This window comes from Echiichthys vipera (genome assembly GCF_963691815.1).
Source record: "Echiichthys vipera genome assembly, chromosome: 21".
In the NCBI taxonomy this organism is placed as follows: Eukaryota; Metazoa; Chordata; class Actinopteri; order Perciformes; family Trachinidae; genus Echiichthys; species Echiichthys vipera.
In genome coordinates, this window is record NC_139846.1 from 13,755,651 (window position 1) to 13,775,467 (window position 19,817).

At 42.7% G+C, this 19,817-nt stretch overlaps 1 protein-coding gene across 1 annotated transcript in view; it reads left to right on the forward strand.

The window, feature by feature from the left end:
• The window catches only part of prex2 (phosphatidylinositol-3,4,5-trisphosphate-dependent Rac exchange factor 2), a 95,484-nt gene that overhangs the window by 47,446 nt on the left and 28,221 nt on the right, over positions 1 to 19,817 (forward strand). The window contains exons 20-31 of the mRNA XM_083936322.1: positions 220 to 356; positions 1,771 to 1,888; positions 2,428 to 2,612; positions 5,736 to 5,897; positions 8,378 to 8,600; positions 8,719 to 8,926; positions 12,249 to 12,428; positions 12,774 to 12,868; positions 13,481 to 13,563; positions 14,368 to 14,458; positions 17,610 to 17,738; positions 18,834 to 18,875. Of these exons, the coding sequence (XP_083792448.1) occupies positions 220 to 356; positions 1,771 to 1,888; positions 2,428 to 2,612; positions 5,736 to 5,897; positions 8,378 to 8,600; positions 8,719 to 8,926; positions 12,249 to 12,428; positions 12,774 to 12,868; positions 13,481 to 13,563; positions 14,368 to 14,458; positions 17,610 to 17,738; positions 18,834 to 18,875 (1,653 nt within the window). The remainder of the gene's footprint in view (positions 1 to 219; positions 357 to 1,770; positions 1,889 to 2,427; positions 2,613 to 5,735; positions 5,898 to 8,377; positions 8,601 to 8,718; positions 8,927 to 12,248; positions 12,429 to 12,773; positions 12,869 to 13,480; positions 13,564 to 14,367; positions 14,459 to 17,609; positions 17,739 to 18,833; positions 18,876 to 19,817) is intronic.

A 19,817-nucleotide genomic window follows, 5' to 3' on the forward strand; every position in this document is an offset into this window, starting at 1 on the left:
TCTCACACTCCTCCTGAGCTGCCAAAACAGGAAACAAAGTTGTAAATACAAAGAAGGAAAAAAAGGAATGTTGTTCAACCTAATTTTGTATACAGGATGTGGAAAATGTTATTGGGGGGGCGCGCTGGTGTTTGTTTCATCCTGATGCTGCGTTCACCTGCATGATACCGTGCAGTAGTTATCGACCTTGACACCTCTCCTTTCTCTGTGTCGTGCCAGGCACGGTGGCAGCCATCGCTGGCCTCCACCCGGGCCAATGCATCATCAAGGTGAACGGCATCAATGTGAGCAAGGAGAGCCACGCCAGCGTTATCGCTCATGTCACCGCATGCAGGAAGTATCGGCGACCCACACAGGTGAGACCGGAGGGGAAGAAGGGAAAGGTGAGAGGGAATAAACTAGACACTCCAGTTTTACAAAAGGCTTTTTTAAAATCTGGATTATTTTCTGCCATTATGTTTGATTTGGTATATCAAGTATGTGATGAAGCTAGGAGGAAGAGAAAGATTAGAGCTCATAAAAGAGCAAAAGGAACGAAAAAAGCCGAAAAGAGTTAAAACAGGGACTGGTTGACCGTGAGAAAAAACACAGCAGACAGACACCCTAGCTCCCGTTTACCTTCATATCTCGCATTCTCTCTCTCTCTTTCTCACCCCCTCTTTTCTTCTCTTGGGTCATTACGCAGAAATAATAGTAGTTTTGGCTCCTCCAGTGCTGGCCTCTGGCTCACAGCGGTGGGCCTGTTGTGGGAGACTGGCAGGCTGCAGAGAGAGATTGGAAATGATCTGGGGGTGGCTGGAGCTCAGGGTGGGTGAGATCACTGGAGGAAAGGAGGAGAAAGATGGAGTTAGAGGATAGGCCAGCCAGTTTTGTATTTCTTCCCAAAAGAGTGGTTGACAGTAGTCTAGAGAGAGAGCATGCTCAGTCCACCTGTTGAAGGTGGGAAAATTGTGTGAAAATAGAAATCCAAGGCAATGTGTGTGAATGATGGCGAGTTAGTGTAGTGTGTCACTATAATTAATCCCCGCTGGGACGTCAGGCTTAATGAAGGACTTCAGGGTTCCAACACTACTGGAGATCTGGTTTACATCAAGTATAGACACAGAGGAACCGCCCTCTATGTGCGTGCGTGCGTGCGTGCGTGCGCATGTGCGTGTGTGTGTGTCTGTGTGTGTGTGTGTGTGTGTGTGTTACACTAGAATACTACAGACCAGTAGGCACAGCATGTAGCCTTGGCAGAAAACCCACTGTGGGATTGGGTGCGTAGAGAACAGACAGATACGCAGACACACACGCAGGGCTGTATGGCACGCTAGAGTTGGTTGATGAGATTGGCATGGGTTTGCATTTGCGGTCTCAGCAAGCGTCATGTTTCCATATGTTTGTGAAGGCTTTTCACTGTATACTTTGCCAACCAACTGTAACACTGTCCACCATATCTGGGCAGAATTAGCTAAACACGCTACATTATAACCCAAACCTCAACTAGCGCACACACTTGATCAGAGTTTTATTTTACCTCATCTTCCATCTTCCTAGAAATAGAAACGCCACCTGTGATGCTACAATAGACTGATTTGTGTTGACAGTGGTTTGCATGAGTGACTGTAAAATTTAAATCTCAGTGAAAAGCTTTGCAGTTCAATAGAAGTTTAAAGTATAAAAATAAAATAATGATTAACGTCATGTTTCCTGTGTTTCATAAATTTTAATGATGCGAAAACATTTATTAAACTTCTTAACAGATTCTTTTATTGTAATCCTATGCAGCAAGACACTATTAAATGGGTGTACAACAACAGTGAGAGCGCCCAGGAGGATAACCAGAAAACCAACCAGAAACCGACCCCTGAAGAGAACGGAGACGGCTTTGAGTGTCAAGTAGAAGGTGACCACACACGAGCATCCACAAGAAACTACTCGAGAATCTGGGAAAAGAAACTGCGCTCAAAGTGTTTGAGGATGTAACTCAGGCTTTTTGTTCCACGGGAACACAAGCCCCGTCGCCCTCTCCTGTTAACAAGTCAGACGGAGCTCCAAACAGGCTCATCTGGAGTGTGTTAGTCGGAGAACAGCCAGCTCCTCTGGTTCATCAAGTGTTAATTCCCTCCTCTGATTTATGGATCCCAATGAGAAAGTTAAACAGGAAAGCTATTCCCTCCGTTGCAAACAGCTCTGGAGAAGGATTTATTGCCATATTAAGTCTTTGCCTTAGCATACGGCTGGTTAACTTAATGCCCTGGAAATGCTCATCACTATCTAGGGCTGATGGAGGAAAGCCATGTGCAGAGGGTCTTCCTCTGAAATGAACTGCAGACTTACTGGTCTGAGACCTCCTACAGTGCAGGGTGTGCAATGAAGGTGATTTTATGCATGTGTTTATTGCATGGTACAGTTTCATCGGATTTTTCTTCTCTATTTCTACAGAGGTGATGGATAAGTTCAACACTATAGCCATTATTGATGGGAAGAAGGACCATGTAAGTCTGACAGTAGACAACGTCCACCTGGAGTACGGAGTGATGTACGAGTATGACAGCACAGCCGGCATCAAATGTCATGTGCTGGAGAAGATGGTCGAACCCAAGGGATTCTTCAACCTTACTGCTAAGGTATTCTTTCCATTCAGTTAGTGGGACGACTAAAGAGCGAAAAAAAGTGGAATAAAAAACATCCAATATACCCATTTAGGAGTTTATTTTACTACATTTTGACTATTTGCATCTGTAGATTTCTTGCCCATTTGCCCACGGGGCTCTGTCAGACGGCTGCCCCAATCTCTCAGTTCAGTTAGTTCAGTTCAGTCACTTTATTGTCCCAAATGGAAAAACTCAATTTGCAGTTAGGTGTACAAGATATAACACACAAAAATGAAAACAAGAGGTAGGAAAGGTTCCCTGTACATTAATTGTGCAACACAAAATAGTATATAATACTACACCAAGCAATCTCTAAAATTCTTCTCTTGATGTGGCTAGCCTTCTTAATGCGCGCTGCTCTGTCACGGGTCGACCCCGGGGGGATGCAAGAATGTAATCGCTGAATGAGTCACAATCATAGCTTGAGAAGAGGTGGTGAACGGTGAGAGGTCAGGACCAGAATTTCTCAATGAGGGAGAAAGAGTAGATGTGCTCCCAGCCCCTTCTCTGAGTTTGTGGGAAAACCATGTTAAACAAAATATTAATCATAGCATAGCAGAGTATTTTTTTTTACATATTTTAAATAGTGTCTGGAGTAGAACTTCACATGGAGCATATTCCTCACTATATTTGTGTTTATAAACATGAATCATCAGGACATGATTAAACCCTACACCTCGGCCCGCCCACTCTGCTTGAATTGGCAAATCGGCTTGCTGCTCCCTGACTGAGAGGAACACGTAGTCACTTGACTAAGTCACGACCGTTTGCTGTCCTGGCACAAGAATGGTGGAACAAGCTCCCTTTCGACATTTGGAAAGCACAGAGTCTACACATAATCCGCCACAGGCTAAAAACGCATCTCTTTCAACTGCTCCTTGGCTAAGAAGATGATTTATTTGAACAAAAAACAACAACAAAAAATTGCACTTTTATGTAGATAATACTAGTTCTTCTGGTTTGGTACAAACCAGGATTATTGAATGTACTTATTGGAGGTCGCTTTGGACAAAAGCGTCAGCTAAATTAAATGTAATGTAATGAATCACTTCTATTCCAGATAAGAGTGCAGGTTGGTTTTTGGAGCTCTGGGCATAATATGATAAAGCTGCTGTGTGCACTGTATATGAACCTGGACTCTGTAAAGCGCCTTGAGTGCTGAGAAAGGGGCTATATAAATCCAATCCATTATTATTATTATTATTACTTACACTCAACGGGGTACACAATTCACAGGAAGTGTGATAGAAGCCCACAGCTCATATTTGCCGCAGTGGTTAATCCGTTCCTGCTCACTGTATTGGACTGTATCTCGTTCACAGCGTCTCACAGTGCTTCCCTCCAAAACCCCACCCTCTTCCTCCTGCCTGACCTGTGACACTCCCTCCTCCCCCAGCATGTGTGTTGAGAGAAAAATTCTGCGTTCTAGTGCCATGGGAAGTCTGAATTCAGGGGAGATCGACGCCCCCGAATTCACTAGGAGGTTCCACTTTGAAAGGCATTCCAGTGAACTTTGCCTAGTTGGAGGTCCGAAGCTTCGGACTTCCCATGGCACTGGAATGCAGCATGAGCAGCACAAGTGAAATGGAGGGACGGATGGCAAATGATTTATGCGGAGCGAATAAAATCGGTCAGAGTGAGTTTCAACACCTGGTGGAATTTTTTTACTTTTCAGTGTCATACGCTTATTAGGAGCCTTTTAAGATAACAAAAGAAAAGTGTAAAAATGCCGGAAAGGTAACAATTGATTTAATAAAAGTTACTTTTGTCATTATGCTGGTTGTGTTTGTGGATTGCAGTGAAAGGACGAGGGATAAGGAGACAGGAAAAGAGAGGGAAAGTTTTGTAACCTTTTAGATGATGAATAGTGTAGTTGGGTTTTATCACCTCAGAGCTGAGCCCCGCTTGATGAGGGAGAACAATAAAGAAGTAAACAAACCATGACAAAGCTTCTGTCAGTCTCTCACCAGACTTCGGAGAAGCAGTGGGTAAACTCAAAAGTGATAACGACAACTCATTGTTGTATTTCTCTCTATATGCTTTTGCTGTCTGGATAGTGACAAAATCTCAGTGACATTTGTAATCCATTATGTTTGAATTATTCAAAAGAACTTGGTCACATCGTTTGAAAACGACACACAAATTCCACAATGTCTTATATCTAATGTTTTTTGTGTCGCATGAGTACAGACAGATACAGCCAACAGTCTCCTGCTGTATAGATTGAGGCGCTTGATGCTTGTTAAAACTGACAGCTTTATTTTAGTCATGTTAGTTCCCAGCTGTGTTAAGTGCATGCTTTTTACATCCCAGCAGTGATGTTCACAGAATGATCATCATCATTGATTTCAGACACTCAGAGGAAAGAAGATTCACTCACACATGGATGCACACATGCTGGTTTGGGGGATTCAAATCATTTTTCAGCATCTTTTATGCCAAATGCCTTGATGAACAACATTTCTCTTCTTAGTGGTAAATTAGCGAAGATCAAAGGTTTGGTTCATATCTTAAACTGCTCTAGATTTACAGCTCTTGAGTCCTTAGTCTTTAAAAGCACCAACTTAAATGAAACCCAGTGACATGCATAGCAATAAAACTTGCCATATCCCCTCCAACTATACGTTGTTTCCCATTCTTCTATATTGAAAGCAGTATTATAAACATCTGCCACAGAAGTCCTCTGAGATCTGTGGAATTTTGAATTTTAATATTGCATGGATTTTCATGTGCTTCAGTCTCTTCCTGCTGTTACATTTCCTCCCTTGCTTTTCTCTCTTCTCCGCTGAGCATCTCATTAAGATGGCTCAGAGATTTGTGTCTCTCTTCCCCCTCATATCTAATCTCTGTTCTGGAGAGTCAGAGTCGTCATACATACAGCATATGTATCACAATCTGGGTTTATCTCCATGGTTTTATGAATAGCACATGGAAACTTTAGATGTCTGTTTAACTACTCATGAAATTCTGTAGCAGAATCAGCCCTCTAGCCAAAGTCATTTATATACATCCCATTAGTTGTTCCAAAAGGGACTTTTAGAGGCATTTGCGCATCAGTTAATCCCCCCTGCCTTTGTTTGCCCTTTCTCTGACCAGATCCTGGAGGCGCTGGCGCGTAATGATGGCACGCTGGTGCAGATGTGTGGCAGGTTGAGTTCCAGCTGTGATGTGATCCCAGAGGACCTGCAGGTACGCTTCAGTGCCATGTGCGGTGAGAGGGTGGAGCACATCAACCGGCGTATCACAAACTACAGAAAGGTAACCAAAAGGTCCTTCATCAGTCTCTCTACTCTGAGTGAGATTTCTCCACCATAAACTGCATATATATATTTTCACACAACTTGGAACCATGGAAATTGTCTTCTGCAATTCTCTGTAGACTGACAGTAAAAGATGCAGCTGGTGTTGAAATACCAATTTTATATCGCTGTGGTTCCACACTCTGGTTCTTGTCCCAAAAGAATGATTTGAAAACCTGCAAAACAAATTCAAAGTAGATGCACTGCGGTACATCTTTGGATAGTGACCTACACTGTACATATATAAGAGATTCTTTTAAAATGGGCAAAGAGGTGGAGGGTGGATGGAGCTGAGGTGGGCTGAAAGAAGCCTACAGATTCCTGTGACGGCACACCCATAACTATAAGCCTTATTACAATTTAAACAGGTAAATTAGCTGTAGAGATCAAAACATATTTAGTCCCAGGCTGCAAACATGTTTATTTCTGGTGTGAAGTTGGGAATTTAAACATGGAAATCTATGGGGATTGTCTTGCTTTTGGAGCCAACGTCAAGCGGTCATTCAAGGAACTGCAGTTTTTGACACTTCCATGCTGACTTCTTTTTCAGCCCCCGAGGCTGCCACTTAGCTAAAACGTACTTAAATGTAATCAGTTCTCACTGACCTGAGAGTGAAAAAGAAATATTTAGCGAAGATGTCTGACATTGACTGTGAATATGTGTGCAATATGTAATATCATCTGACACTGTGTTTGTAATTAGGTTACAGCTGGTTGTTGACAGAGCCAAAAGTATTGTCATCACTTTTCATTCACATCTGTGATCATGTGTCTATAGGCCCAACGTCCCAATGCATGCAAATGTGCGTGACAGGGAAAAAGTTAAAGATCTAACTCAACATTAGAGCGGGCCTTGGATTAATTACCAGTCACTTATAAATAGCCATGTGCAGCCACAGCCAGGACTTTTGTTGTGTACGATCCCCTCCTACACTGGAGCATTCCTTCTCAGACCCCTAAAGAGAAAGGAGGAGGGGTGGTTGAAAGTGGAAGAGTGAGAGAAGGAGCAAGAAATGAGTAAGGATGGATGAAAGAGAGAAGACAAAGAGAAGGAAATACAGAACAGAGTGATATAAAGAGCTATGTCAACCTGAGGCATGAAAATAAACCTCTAGTCCACAAACCTCTAGGGACACACAAGAAATGTGGTGAGACTCTTCAGTCTCAAGAGAAGGTCAACTCTAGAGAATATCATCTCTCTTGGAGCAGAAGCTTCATACTCCAGCTATCAGGGAGAACTGAAAAGACATATTTGGTTTAAGTTTCTTAGCTGACATTTACATTATGTTATGCTTATGTTGCCTGACACCCCAAGTTGCTAAAAACTGATCTGTTGGCTTATACCATCTGCTGTGGAACATCCAAGACAGGATGTAGACCCTGTGAGGGTTCAAGGAAAATGCAACCAACTGTTGCAAAGTAAAAATGTGTTTGTGATATTCAGTACCGGCTCTATTGGATCCAAGCAGTCCTCCAGGCTCCCTGTGTATTGTGTTTTACATGGAGATGCAATCTCATGGCACACTCAGGAAGTTTGCTTGCACAGCAGGGTTTAGGTGGAGTAGGATGTCCTATATAAGTTCTATAGCATAAAGCCACCCTGGGGGATATTTCTCATTCAACAGTTTATACAGAATTCATGTGCTTTTGACTTATCTAAAAATAATCTTTACTTATTTTAAGCCAACATCATTTTCAGTGGAAAGTGTGTTTGATATTACCGTGATGAAAATAAACAGTTCCTCTGCAACAAATTCAAAACAGGTGGACGTTGCTTAAGTTACAAATCAAATCACAAATAATAACACCATGTAATCATAGAGTCTTACAACATGTGGATATTAGCTGCTATCCACAAGTTTTAAAGGTCCTATCTTGTAAAAAGTGAGATTTCCAGAGAGATTTCTTTTTTGATTGAGGTGCTTAAAACTAAACGTTACAGACAGAGGGTGAATACAGGTACTATGTTCAGACATGTTGGAGTCTGAAATCCTTCACATATGTGAGAAATGATGATGAACGATCCTTTCTTGCATCTTTGATTTAGGTTAAATCTTCGATCTTCCACAGAGAAAAGGAAGAATGTAGTAATTGGGTATTTGTGCTTTTCTTCAGGCGCCAGCTTTCATAGATATAAAACAGAGCAGTACATTCAGTTGACAGATATTCTCTCAATCTCACATGGAACCTTTTCCTTTTATGTCGGTGAGTTACACGTCAGCCATATCTTGCTAAGATTCAGACTTTGGAAGCCTTCCTGTTCTAATATTGTTATTTCAATTCCTATTCCCCACCTTAGATTCCTGTTTATTATAAACCTACAGTAAATGCCATCATAGTGCAAGATCTGTGCCCATGTTTCTTTTCAGTTTACCAGCCTCATTAAAGAAAACATATTTTCTCTCTAAACCACACTTATCTTTTTCTACTGTGTGACAGTTTGCTCGGGTACTGAAGAACAGAGCGTGGCCCACCTTTAAGCAGGCCAAAGCCAAGGTGTCCCCCCTCCATAGCAGCGACTTCTGCCCTACAAACTGTCACATCAATGTGATGGAGGTGTCCTACCCAAAGACCACCACCTCTCTGGGTAGTGCCTTTGGCGTGCAGCTGGACAACAGGAAGAACACACTGGAGAAGGGAGGGCGCAGCAGTGCTGAGCAGGGTGGGAACGGAACACCTGCACGGTGGAATAATGCATATTCATCTAAATCTGCTTTGAAGTTCCATTTTTTATAACTTTTTCTCCTTTTACGTTTTTTCGTTTGTTTGTTTTGCCTCAGGTAAGCTAAACCCTATGGTTAATGTCCAGCATACTATCACCACTATGGCAGCACCATCGGGTCATAGCCTGGGCAGGACCGAGGGTCACGGCCTTCGCTTCCTGCTAAGAGAGGAAGACCTGCTCACCCTGGATGCTTACCAGAAACTCCTCTACAAACTCACCATGGTTGTCAAGGAGATGGAGACGCATGGCGCCCATATTCACGAGTGAGTAGCTATATACCATATGCATCCCTAGAGTCTATACAACATCAGTAACTGCACAGTCAAATGTTGGCTTTGCAAATATAAACACACACTGCAGCAACATGTGTTTACTTGTTCCTCATTTGCACTAACTCCATGCAATTCATTCTCATGTGAAACACAGTTAATTGGGCTTGAATTGGAGGTTAATCTATTCTAACATATGTCCCACGAATTGAAAAACAAAGGGTGGAACTGATATATTTGAAAAGCCTTCAAATCCAGGTTTTGCTTATTATGGAATAAGATCCCCTCCCATTGATTCTATTCCACTTGATTTGAAATGTCCTTTGATACCAGACTGCCTCGTGTAACACATAACTTTAGCAGCCTGCTTGGTCAATGCACTGCATCTGGCACTTGGCAAGTATACATGTTGGTCATTACTCTAGCGTGTGTACGTGCGTGTGTGTAAAAACTGAAACATCAAATCAGTTTGGTGGTATTCTCGACCATATGTCTGCGCAATTTGTGCACAAAGGTATGCCCATGCTTCATTTATGCTCAGGATTTTAAACCCGATATGGTGTGTGTGTGTGTGTGTGTGTGTTGGATCAGTGTTTCCTGACTCTCCACGTTCAGCAAGGTGGCTGGGTTCATTGTTTGGAAGCACAAGATCTTACGTAAAGGAAATGGGGAAACATTGCTCCAATTCTACTTCCCCCCACCCCCAAACAGGAAATACAATCTCATTGATGTAAAGGGTGTGTCTTTAGGCCAGGTGCCCTCTGGAAATGCCATTCACAAACAATGGACCACAGATATATGCATGCAGAGTACACAGAAAAACACAAGTACACTCACACACACTTGATTATGTGTGTAAAACCTCTAAAAAACAAACAAAATATAACATAGTACCTCTTTCTAAAATATATATTTATAAAAAACTTTACTCTGATTTTGTTTGGTTTGACAGCTGACTTATGTGTTGTGAATCTTTTAGATGATCATTAGATTAATTCAGTCATTAGGAGTCTCCTCAGCCATGGCGACAGCATTCAGAGAATGACATTAAAAGTCGCTAGATGGAGCGGCGCTGTCACCTCTCAGTACTAATGAGTGGAGTCCACAGCAGGGCTCTTAATGACCGAGTCTGGACAAATTTTGTCATGCGCCTGCCAGTGCCAATTAGTAGAGTCGTGTCCACGTGCGTTCAAATGGTCTGAGACACGGCTAGGGAGGGGATAATGATCTTTACAATCCGCTATCTGTTCAAAAAATGCAGATGTACACACACATGCACACTTCAGGAGCTTGTTAAGAGGGAGCTGTGGGGGTGGGCATGATTGTTTCACAGGAGTGGAACTAATGTGGGCTCTGTTGCTAGTAGCTGCAGTCTGGGAGCATTGCTCTGACCTCTTTGGGTGTGTTCAATGCTCCTGAGCGCCTCATTAGGTTAGTTTGCATATTAACCTGCTCGGTGACTGGTCTAGGGGCACTACTATCACACACCCTACCATTTCTCTGATAGCTCTCCCTTATTTCTGTCTCTTTGTCCTGTCTCATTTCCTCCTTGACTTGCTTCCTACACACCCACATGCACACTTAGACACAGACATTCTTCACTCTCTGTGCCTCTCTTTCTCTTTCTGTGCTGGGTGTGAGTATCTTTGACAGCACAACTCCGTAATGATGTAATAATGAACACAACTGTCCATATTTATGAGTGCTTTTTTGTGCGTGAGGTCAAACGCAACGCCCCGCTCCTCGAAGAGAGGAAGTCTATGGTACACTCATAAGAGATTAGAAATATCCGCAAGTCTTTTAGGAAAAGAAAACAAATGGACAAAGAATGATGTTACATCATTTCTTGGCTAATTCTAGAGGAAACCATTTTTGAGGCAGCGACCTGGGAACCTTTGTCTCGGGGGGGGGGGGGGGGGGGGGCTACAAACGAGGGGTCACAGGTGTTTGAGGATGTGCCCCGGGGCGTGCTTTACATCAGGACACCCTCTCTTTCTGCCACTTTCATCTATTTTTATTATTTATTATGTGAACACCATTAATGGAGTCCTGACTGGCAGCGGTTTCAGGGCTTCTCTGACTTACTTACCTCAGTATGAATCAAAGCATGTAAATATCCCATCAAGAAACAGCCTCATGTGGAGCTTTGTAATGCAGATGCAATGGAGGCGATTGGTATCGATGTAGGTTAAAGAGCTTCTTCTGAGATTAAGAGATCTTTCTGATTGCTTGCGATAAGCGGTGGTGTACTTTGGCCGACTCTTTAGCTCCCTCTTTCCTTCTCTGTTGAAGCCTCTTCTCTGAACCACTCATTGTTATTCTCCCTTGCTCCCTCCGATAGTTTGTGCCCCATAAGGCCCCCAAACTGCGCTCATTTCTTTATTAACCAATAGCCAATCACAGAGCCTAGAGAGCTTCTCCATGGCGATGGAATGCCACTCTGCTTTGGAGAGGCATTGTGGCTGCTCCTGGAGTGGACCATAATGAGGGCATCTCTGTGGCCTAGTCAGTCTAGTGAATGGGTAGAAAGGGGGTCAATGGAGAGAGAGGAATGAGGGGATAGAAGAGGCGTTTAAAATCATAAAGAGGCATAAAAATCTGAGATGCACTTGGGTAGTACCAGGGGAGACAGGTTGTTTATTTCACGTAGCTCTGAGTGACCTCAAGCAGCCCCCTCCTCACTGCTTACACTTTCAACTGTCCTTAAGGCAGATGTTATGACACAGTGGAAAATGTAAGCGGACACAAATTAAAATGAGGCCGAAACGTAAACAGACATCGCGTGTCAGAGTGCGTGCGTGGGGAGAGATTAGGAAAAAAAAAATCTACAAGCCTAGCATTTATTGGAATATGGCTTTAAATGCCAACATGTGTTGTTGCAACTGTGAAAATATCCTGGCCAGGCTTCTTCCTGCTCTTCTGACAGCCGTCTGATACAATACAGGCCAGCTGTAACAGTGAGAGGGGAGCTGATCTTTTCAGTGGAGCTGCAGCGTGTTGACGCAGCTGTACCCTGCTGCATGTTTGAACCTATTAATACAACGCAGATCCCTGAGCATCTGAAGCTGGAAGCCGAGCACAAACAGGTTTGGGGGCTTTGTTTTGGTGCACTTAGTCCACTATGGGAGCCCACACTCTGGCACATGTGCAGTTATGCGCATACCATACACACTGTATGGTGCTGGGACGCATGTAAGAGCTTCCTGTATAGCATTAGCGTGATCAAAGAAGCTGTCTCTCTCCTGCTGTCTCAAATGTCAAAGCTGTTTTAAGTAATCCCACCTCTCTCTCTTTCCTCCTTTTTTCTCTCCATCAGTCTCTTATCCTCAATCACCCACCCTCCTGCGTCAGAGGCGACAACCCCAGAGAGCTACATATCGGCAGAGAGCGAGGGGGAGAAAGGAGAGCGGAATGGGAAGAAAGTGTGCTTTAACGTGGCGGGGGACGAGCAGGAGGACTCCGGACACGACACAATCAGCAACAGAGACTCATACAGGTAAAAACAAAGTAAAATGTGGTTACAGAAGTGGCACATGAACACAATACAATTGAGTATAAAAGAGATGACGAAAATCAGCGAGATAGTATATTTCCTGCTTAAAGCTCCTATATTCCAGGTCTAGTGCATCTGTGTTCTCGGCAACTCTGTAACATCACCGTAGCAACACTTTCTACTTATATATAGTATAGTAAGCTGTGTGCATTTCTCTGTGGATGAGCGTTTGGATACTTTCAATTTTTACACAGCACCTCCACCCGCTTTATGATACAAAAAGTCATGGAGGGCTCATTTTTTTTGCAATACGGGACCTTTAACATTTGTCTCCCTTTTTCTTTTCAGTGACTGTAATAGCAACAGAAACTCCATTGCCTCCTTCACCAGTATCTGCAGCAGCCACTGTAGCTCCTACGTTCACAGTGATGAAATGGACTCAGGTACACAAATGCAACACAGTGGACACAAACATCATTCTTTCCCTCAGTCAACTTATTTGGTAGTTTAATGCAGTTTACAATTCAGTGTAAAACATCTATACGACCATCTCAATGATAATCAAAGTTTGTATCTGTGTGTCATGACCCATAACCCCAATCATCCACAATGTTGCAGGATAGTCCCATAAGTGACAGGCCATGATTACTATCTAACCGCATTACACCTTCAAGAAGACAGGAACAAAAAAAAATCTGAAGTTGAATCTAATTGGATATGACGGGTGTTTGGCCACACATCTCAGCCGGATTTGTCGTTAACATCTCACACAGCTGTGTATCCTGTCCAATATCCTTCCCCTCTGCCTGTCTCTGTCTCCTAGGATGTCTCTGTCACACAGCCCTGCACACACATTGCAGCTAGTCAAATATCACCTTGTTTTCTTTATCCTCAAAGTAAAGAACACTTTGAGTTGAAGGAAAGGCAATAAACGGACACACAGAACCAATTTGCAGACATAGATGTGTTGGTGCAGTAGGAAAACACACAGTAAACATTTTTAATACAGAACATTAGTAGGTTAATGCTGACGACTTGTAACTGTACCTCTGCAGGGGATGAGATGCCCTCCAGTGTGTGGCTGTCCCATGATAAGCAGAAGAAGCTTCACAGCTTTCTGGAGCATCTGTTCAGCCAGGTGGGTCAGCTAAACGTCTATGCAGATGTGATGGATGTGAGTTTTTAGTGGGAAGCCTGAGAACTTAAGTGTCTCACTTTCTGCCGTTCTCCCTGCAGATTTATTAAATCCAGTTGCTTTCGCAGATAAACATTCTTTTAAAATCTTAATATCTTCTATTGATCCCCTAAGGAATACATTGAACTTTTTGTTCTGTTATTTTTTGTGTTTCTTGTTATCTTGTTAAGGTGAAAGGTAGATTACTGTGCTGTCTAATCCTGTGTGACGGATCGCAAATGGCAATCTTTTCAAACTCAGAACAAGTATCATATTTCATGTGCGGCTTAGAGTTTTTAAAGGGTAAATATTTATTTAGACTTTTGTGTATGGAGAACAGGAATTGTGGGGTTTTGTTTCGTGCTCAGGAATTGAAAATCGTGACAGCCTTAAATTGGCCTTGGGAGCAAAGGTCGACCGTATCTGATTCTGAAAACAGCGTCCACAAGAAGTTTTATGAGGATGTCTCCGTCTGCAGTGGAGAAGCAGAAAAAAACTATGCTTTGCTGTCTCTGCACTTTTGCGCTGCTTCCTGTCATTTCTTTTCTTGTAGAGCCGTTTCCCCAGCTTTGTTCACAAACTGCATAGTGTGCGTGCACGCGTGTGTGCGCATGCACGTGTACGTGTGCGTGTGTGTGTGTGTGTTACAGAGACGCAGGTGTTGGTAATGCTTGGCCAGCAGTTTTTGCTTCCCTGCATATACTTTTGATCTCAACTTAGTGGGGGGCTGTTTCATGTAAGCCATCTTGACCCTTTTGCTTTCTTCAGGTGGACTCAATCACCAGCATGCTGAGAGGAGCGGTTGTGGCTCGGGCGTTCGAACAGACCAAGTGCTTCACACCTGGAAGAGGATTACAAGGTAAACCGCCAAGGGCTGTGATGTGCTCCTGATCTCTCCACATCTTTTACCACATTGCATTACACAGTAGTCAAACTATTTGAGCAAAAAGGGTATCTGTTTTATTTTCGTACAGCTCACAACATTTCTCACTTTCTGCTGCAGCAGTTTCCTGTGAGTAATGTTTTTTTTTTTTGTTATGGTGTAGCTGCGCTTCATGGGCTTTGCTGGGCTGCCCAGTGGGCCTGAGAGAAGAAAGATAATAGTGGAGAAACTCCCTACCGGCACAAATACTGAGAGAAAACAGAGCACATGCTGAAAAAGTCTCAGCCGCCTGTGCATACGGGCTGCAACTTCCTGTTGTGTAACGTGTGTCTGTGTGCACAGATGTGATTATAGAGACATGGGGAAAGTACTGTAGGTGTATTCCTAAAAAAACTGACTCCCATCTATTTTTTCCTCTCTTCATCACTCCCTCTCGTGTTTTCCCTTGTTTTCCCCTTCAGCTATCCCAGTGCCCTTCACTCTGAAGCACGTCATAGTGTTGAGACAGCACCAGTTAGTCGCATACTCCTATCCACTTCACTGTTATTATAGTGCTACTTACCAGTCAATCGAAAGTGTGACCCTGTAACAGCTCTTGTGCTTGTTTGCTATCTGATCATTTAGTTTTTACTATGTTTATTTGCCACCTGACCTTATCTTGTCCTTGAATTGTTACATTTTATCTCTCACAGGAAAAATGTAGGAAAAGTTACTGGAAGGGGCTAAATTTATCCTTATCATTTCCCACTGCAAATATAAACTAGCTTACGGTGCCCTTTCGTGATCTGTGGAGCTCTGTTCAGATGACTCTGCCCTTTTTGAAGATTAGACTTGCAAAAGCAACAATAGTTTTCTTTCTTCTTGTAAAAGGCAGCAATGAGTCTCAGACTTTCCAAAAAAAGATACCGGTTTGTTTTGTATCCGGGTGGCCTGTATTGGGCTATGTAAGGCTTTAATAAGCTCTCATATGAAAAAAAGGTTGCTTATTTTCAATGTGACTTTAATGGCGTGTGATGATGAGGATTAAAAGCAGAAGATTACCCAGTTATTCTGTATGTTTTCATGAGTAAAGCTTCCAAACACACACACACACACACACACACACACACACACACACACACACACACACACACACACACACACACACACACACACACACACACACACACACACACACACACACACACACACACACAGAGACAAACACACTCCCCTCTTTTCTTATGCTGTCTTCCAGTGAGCACAGATATACTTGAACTGAAAATAGGTCTGTGTGTGCGTGTGTGTGCGTGTGTGTGTGCGTGCCCTCAGGAGGGACGTGAAGGCCTTGATCAGAGCTGATCCATCTCCACTCCAGTAATGTGTGTGGTTGATAACAGAGCAAATAGGATTATCTAACAAGTGGAGCATTCCTGCATCTGATCTCTCACTCTCTCTGTCGCCCTCACACACACACACACACACACACACACACACACACACACACACACACACACACACACACACACACACACACACACACACACACACACACACACACACACACTCACTCCAAATCCCCTTTGAAGATTTCTGTTACACAGCCACCACTCTATCACGGATATCTTCCTTCATCGCCAAAGTAAACTTTATTACAAGCCTTTCTGCCTAGTTTCAAGAGGGGTTACATCAAACTGACAAATTGACTTTTACACTGCACACACACACACACACACACACAAACACACACACACACACACACACACACACACACACACACACACACACACACACACACACACACACACACACACACACACACACACACACACACACACACACACCTTCCATCCTCCCGCAGTCCAAAGACATGCACGTGTTAAGTTCATTGATGATTCCAAATTGCCAGTAGGTGTGAATGTGAGTGTGAATGGTTGTCTGTCTCTGTTTGTCTCTATGTGCCTTGCGATAGTCTGACGTCCTGTCCAGGGTGTACCCCGCCTCACGCCCATTGTCAGCCAGGATCGGCTCCGGCCCCCCCGCGACCCCGATAGGGACAAGCGGTTGAAGATGAATGGATGACGCTGGTACAGAAGTGGTATAACCACAGCGGATATACTATTATGAACTATAAAAAAAAGACAGCATTTCAGAATGAATCAAGTATTAATAATTTGTTCTTTAATTTCGATCTTCAGAGAGATTGAGAGAATGAGAATCAGAAGATGGAAAGGGAAAGATGAAAAGAGATGGTTTGAGAGGGAGTGAAAAAAGAAGAGTTTAATCATTTATTTGAATTCGTCTTTTAATTAAATTATCCTTTTTGCTGAAATCCTCTCTGACTGAATAATCAATCTACTAAATAATTTAAGTGTGTTGTACTTCTAAGGCGCTTGATGTGCTCTAATTGCTTTAGCACATAAACAGAACTTTTATGATGCCAATAAACATCTGTGAATAGAGTTGACTAAAGATGGTGAAGAAAGAGAGCTGGAGAAGGGAGAGATAAGACAGAGAGGCATTGTAGTTTGAAGATGATTAAGAAAGATGCATCAGAGGAGGGATGCTGACTATTTAATAATGCAAGAGAATAGGCAGTTTGTCATATAAATCCACTTTCTTCTTGTTCAAACTGTGCCTTACACTTGACACATATGCCATGTTTCCATCAACTATTTTAGTATAGGACTGCACGTAACGCATACAGACATGTACCTAAACACTATATATGTTTGTGTTTCCGCCGCAGACTAGTACTATTTCCTCCTGCGTTGCTCAGACATGCGGTGGAAGCCAGGGACAGCCATGTGCTGATAAACACTGAAAAAAAACATTTAGTTTCTCACTGCTCCATCCAGCTCTCACTGCAGTTCCTCTTCACAGACGAAGCAGAGGAATGTGTGCTCCAATCAACGGACTGCAGTGTTTCTCGCTCCACCTTTTAATATCTGATCAGTGTGCTTGGTACCTCAGCAGAGGGGTACCAAAAAAGAAACCGGATGGAATGGAGCGGTTCTATTGGCACCTTTCATGACTTCTAACGTGTAACGAACTGAACCGAACCAACGTGGCTATTCATTCAGTCATATACTTCTGCTATTCCAATGCTTATACTGTGTGTGTGTGTGTGTGTGTGTGTTTCTGTCAGAGTTTCAGCAGGAGATGGAGCCCAAGGTAAACTGCACCAAAAAGCTGCGTCTCCATGTCAAGCAGGATCCCTGGAACCTTCCCAGCGGCGTTCAGACCCTCACACAAACCATCGCTAAATATGTAGAGGGTGAGTGTGTACCTGAACCGCTCAAAACATGGTCAACACACACACACACACACACACACACAAACACACACACACACACACACACACACACACACACACACACACACACACACACACACACACACACACACACACACACACACACACACACACACACACATCACATCACTGTTCTTACTTAAGGCTTGTTATAATAAATGTATTTGTCATGAAAAAGAAAGCCAGGCTTGGGAGGTAATGTACATCAAATTAGCCAATTCTCTAGTGCACCTCATCATATTTATTGGATGCAGTAATAGCCCCTGTTACAGTTGTGTGGGTACAGGCAGTCCCAGACCGCTAACTGCACTCTTTAAACTGTAAACCTAAAACCATCCTGGGATCCATAAAGTGGGGCCACAGAGTTGGAGCTGAAGACTAGCAAGTAAAACAGTCAAAGAGCTGCACTCTGTGAGATTCTCTTGAGTAATTTATTTATTTAATTGTATCTAGATAGGCAGTTCAGCCTCATTTCCAACGGAAGTGTGTGGTTTTGTGTAAGCACACAGATTGAACACACAGACATATGTACATACAGACACACCTCAGGCAAACACTGAGCTACAAACAGCCCAGATCTGAGGCCTGGCCACATGACACTCCTGGGAAAGGTGAGCCGGCGGTCACAACTGAGAGAGTACAAATAAGCAGAGTTAATATTACTATGCTTGGCCTGTGTACGCTACCTCCCCCTTATGATGGCTTTTTCATGCAGTGCAGCGTCCTGCCAAGCTTCCCGCTGCTCTGATATGACTATAAACAAATGCGGATTTATGTTATTATCATTGCCTGTGGCTGGTTTTTATGATGATGGGTTTTTTTTCCTTGTGTGAAGATAAACAGCTGTGGAGCTGGGATGGAGCAGCATTGGCCTATTTATGACTTCAAGGGGTTGAATTTATAGCATACTGTAGGACCAATACTATAATCTCCTCGACTGCCATAGAATGACTTCTTCTAAAGGTCATATTATTGCAGTTAAGGAGGAGGTTGATATAGTTGATTTAAGATGTTCGCTACCTCACTGGATTACTTTTGTTTGTTTTGTTTTTTCAGAGGTGAAGACACGGCTGCTCTTGGTCTTACTACAGTATACAGGTTTGTGTTACCTCCTCTTGCAGTAGAACAACAATACAGAATACAGTACAGACTGAAACTTTAGTTTATTTTAATGCATTTTGTGAAATAAATAGATAAATAAATAAAACCATAAGTTTATAACCAAACCATAGCATCCTGCACTGCTAACCCAAACTGTGAGCTCAACTCAAATAAAAAGCAAGGAGTGGGAATCAGATACACAGTTAAACAGAGGATGAGGACACAATTTTTCTTCCTTAAATATTAGAAAGTAACCGTAAAAACACCCTTATCTCGTGGGACTTTATGTATTTCCCATATTCTGCTGAACATATGCAGGTCTGTTCCTCTATTCTTTGTATTTGTTTTGCTGTTTTTTTTAAATCTCATGTTCAAAGCATTAAAACGGTTAAAACATTTTTTTAAAGTAGCACCAAAAAATAAAGCAAAGCACTGCTAGCCTCAGATGCCAACTCCTTGAAAGAAACTGGGCTGATGAACTGAGGTCCATGGAAGTAATTATTAAGAGAAAGTAGGAAAAGGTAGATTCCTTTTTTCTGAGGTTATGGTTGGATTGGTTAATAGTGTCAGTCTTGCCTTATGACACATTAATCATTTCTTAGAGGTTCATGAACTCATTTTTAACTCACTGATTTTTTTCAGTGTGGGCCAATTACTAAGGAAATTATGGCGGCCATTATTTTCCACTCGGGTACACCCGTCACCTGCTCTCATTTTTTCTGATACAATATTTAATACCCAGCAGCACTTTTTTTTCAAGTTGCCAAGACGTCTTTTTGCTTTACTGAAAGTTTTCCATAGCAAAGTCTGACCTTCTGTTAGATTATCATAACAAACTTATGACACTTCTTTTTAGTGCTCCTTTCTTTTCACCTTTTTCAGTACCATACCACATTACACTTGAGTTTTTAATCTTCGTTCAATCAGTTTTGTTCTTTT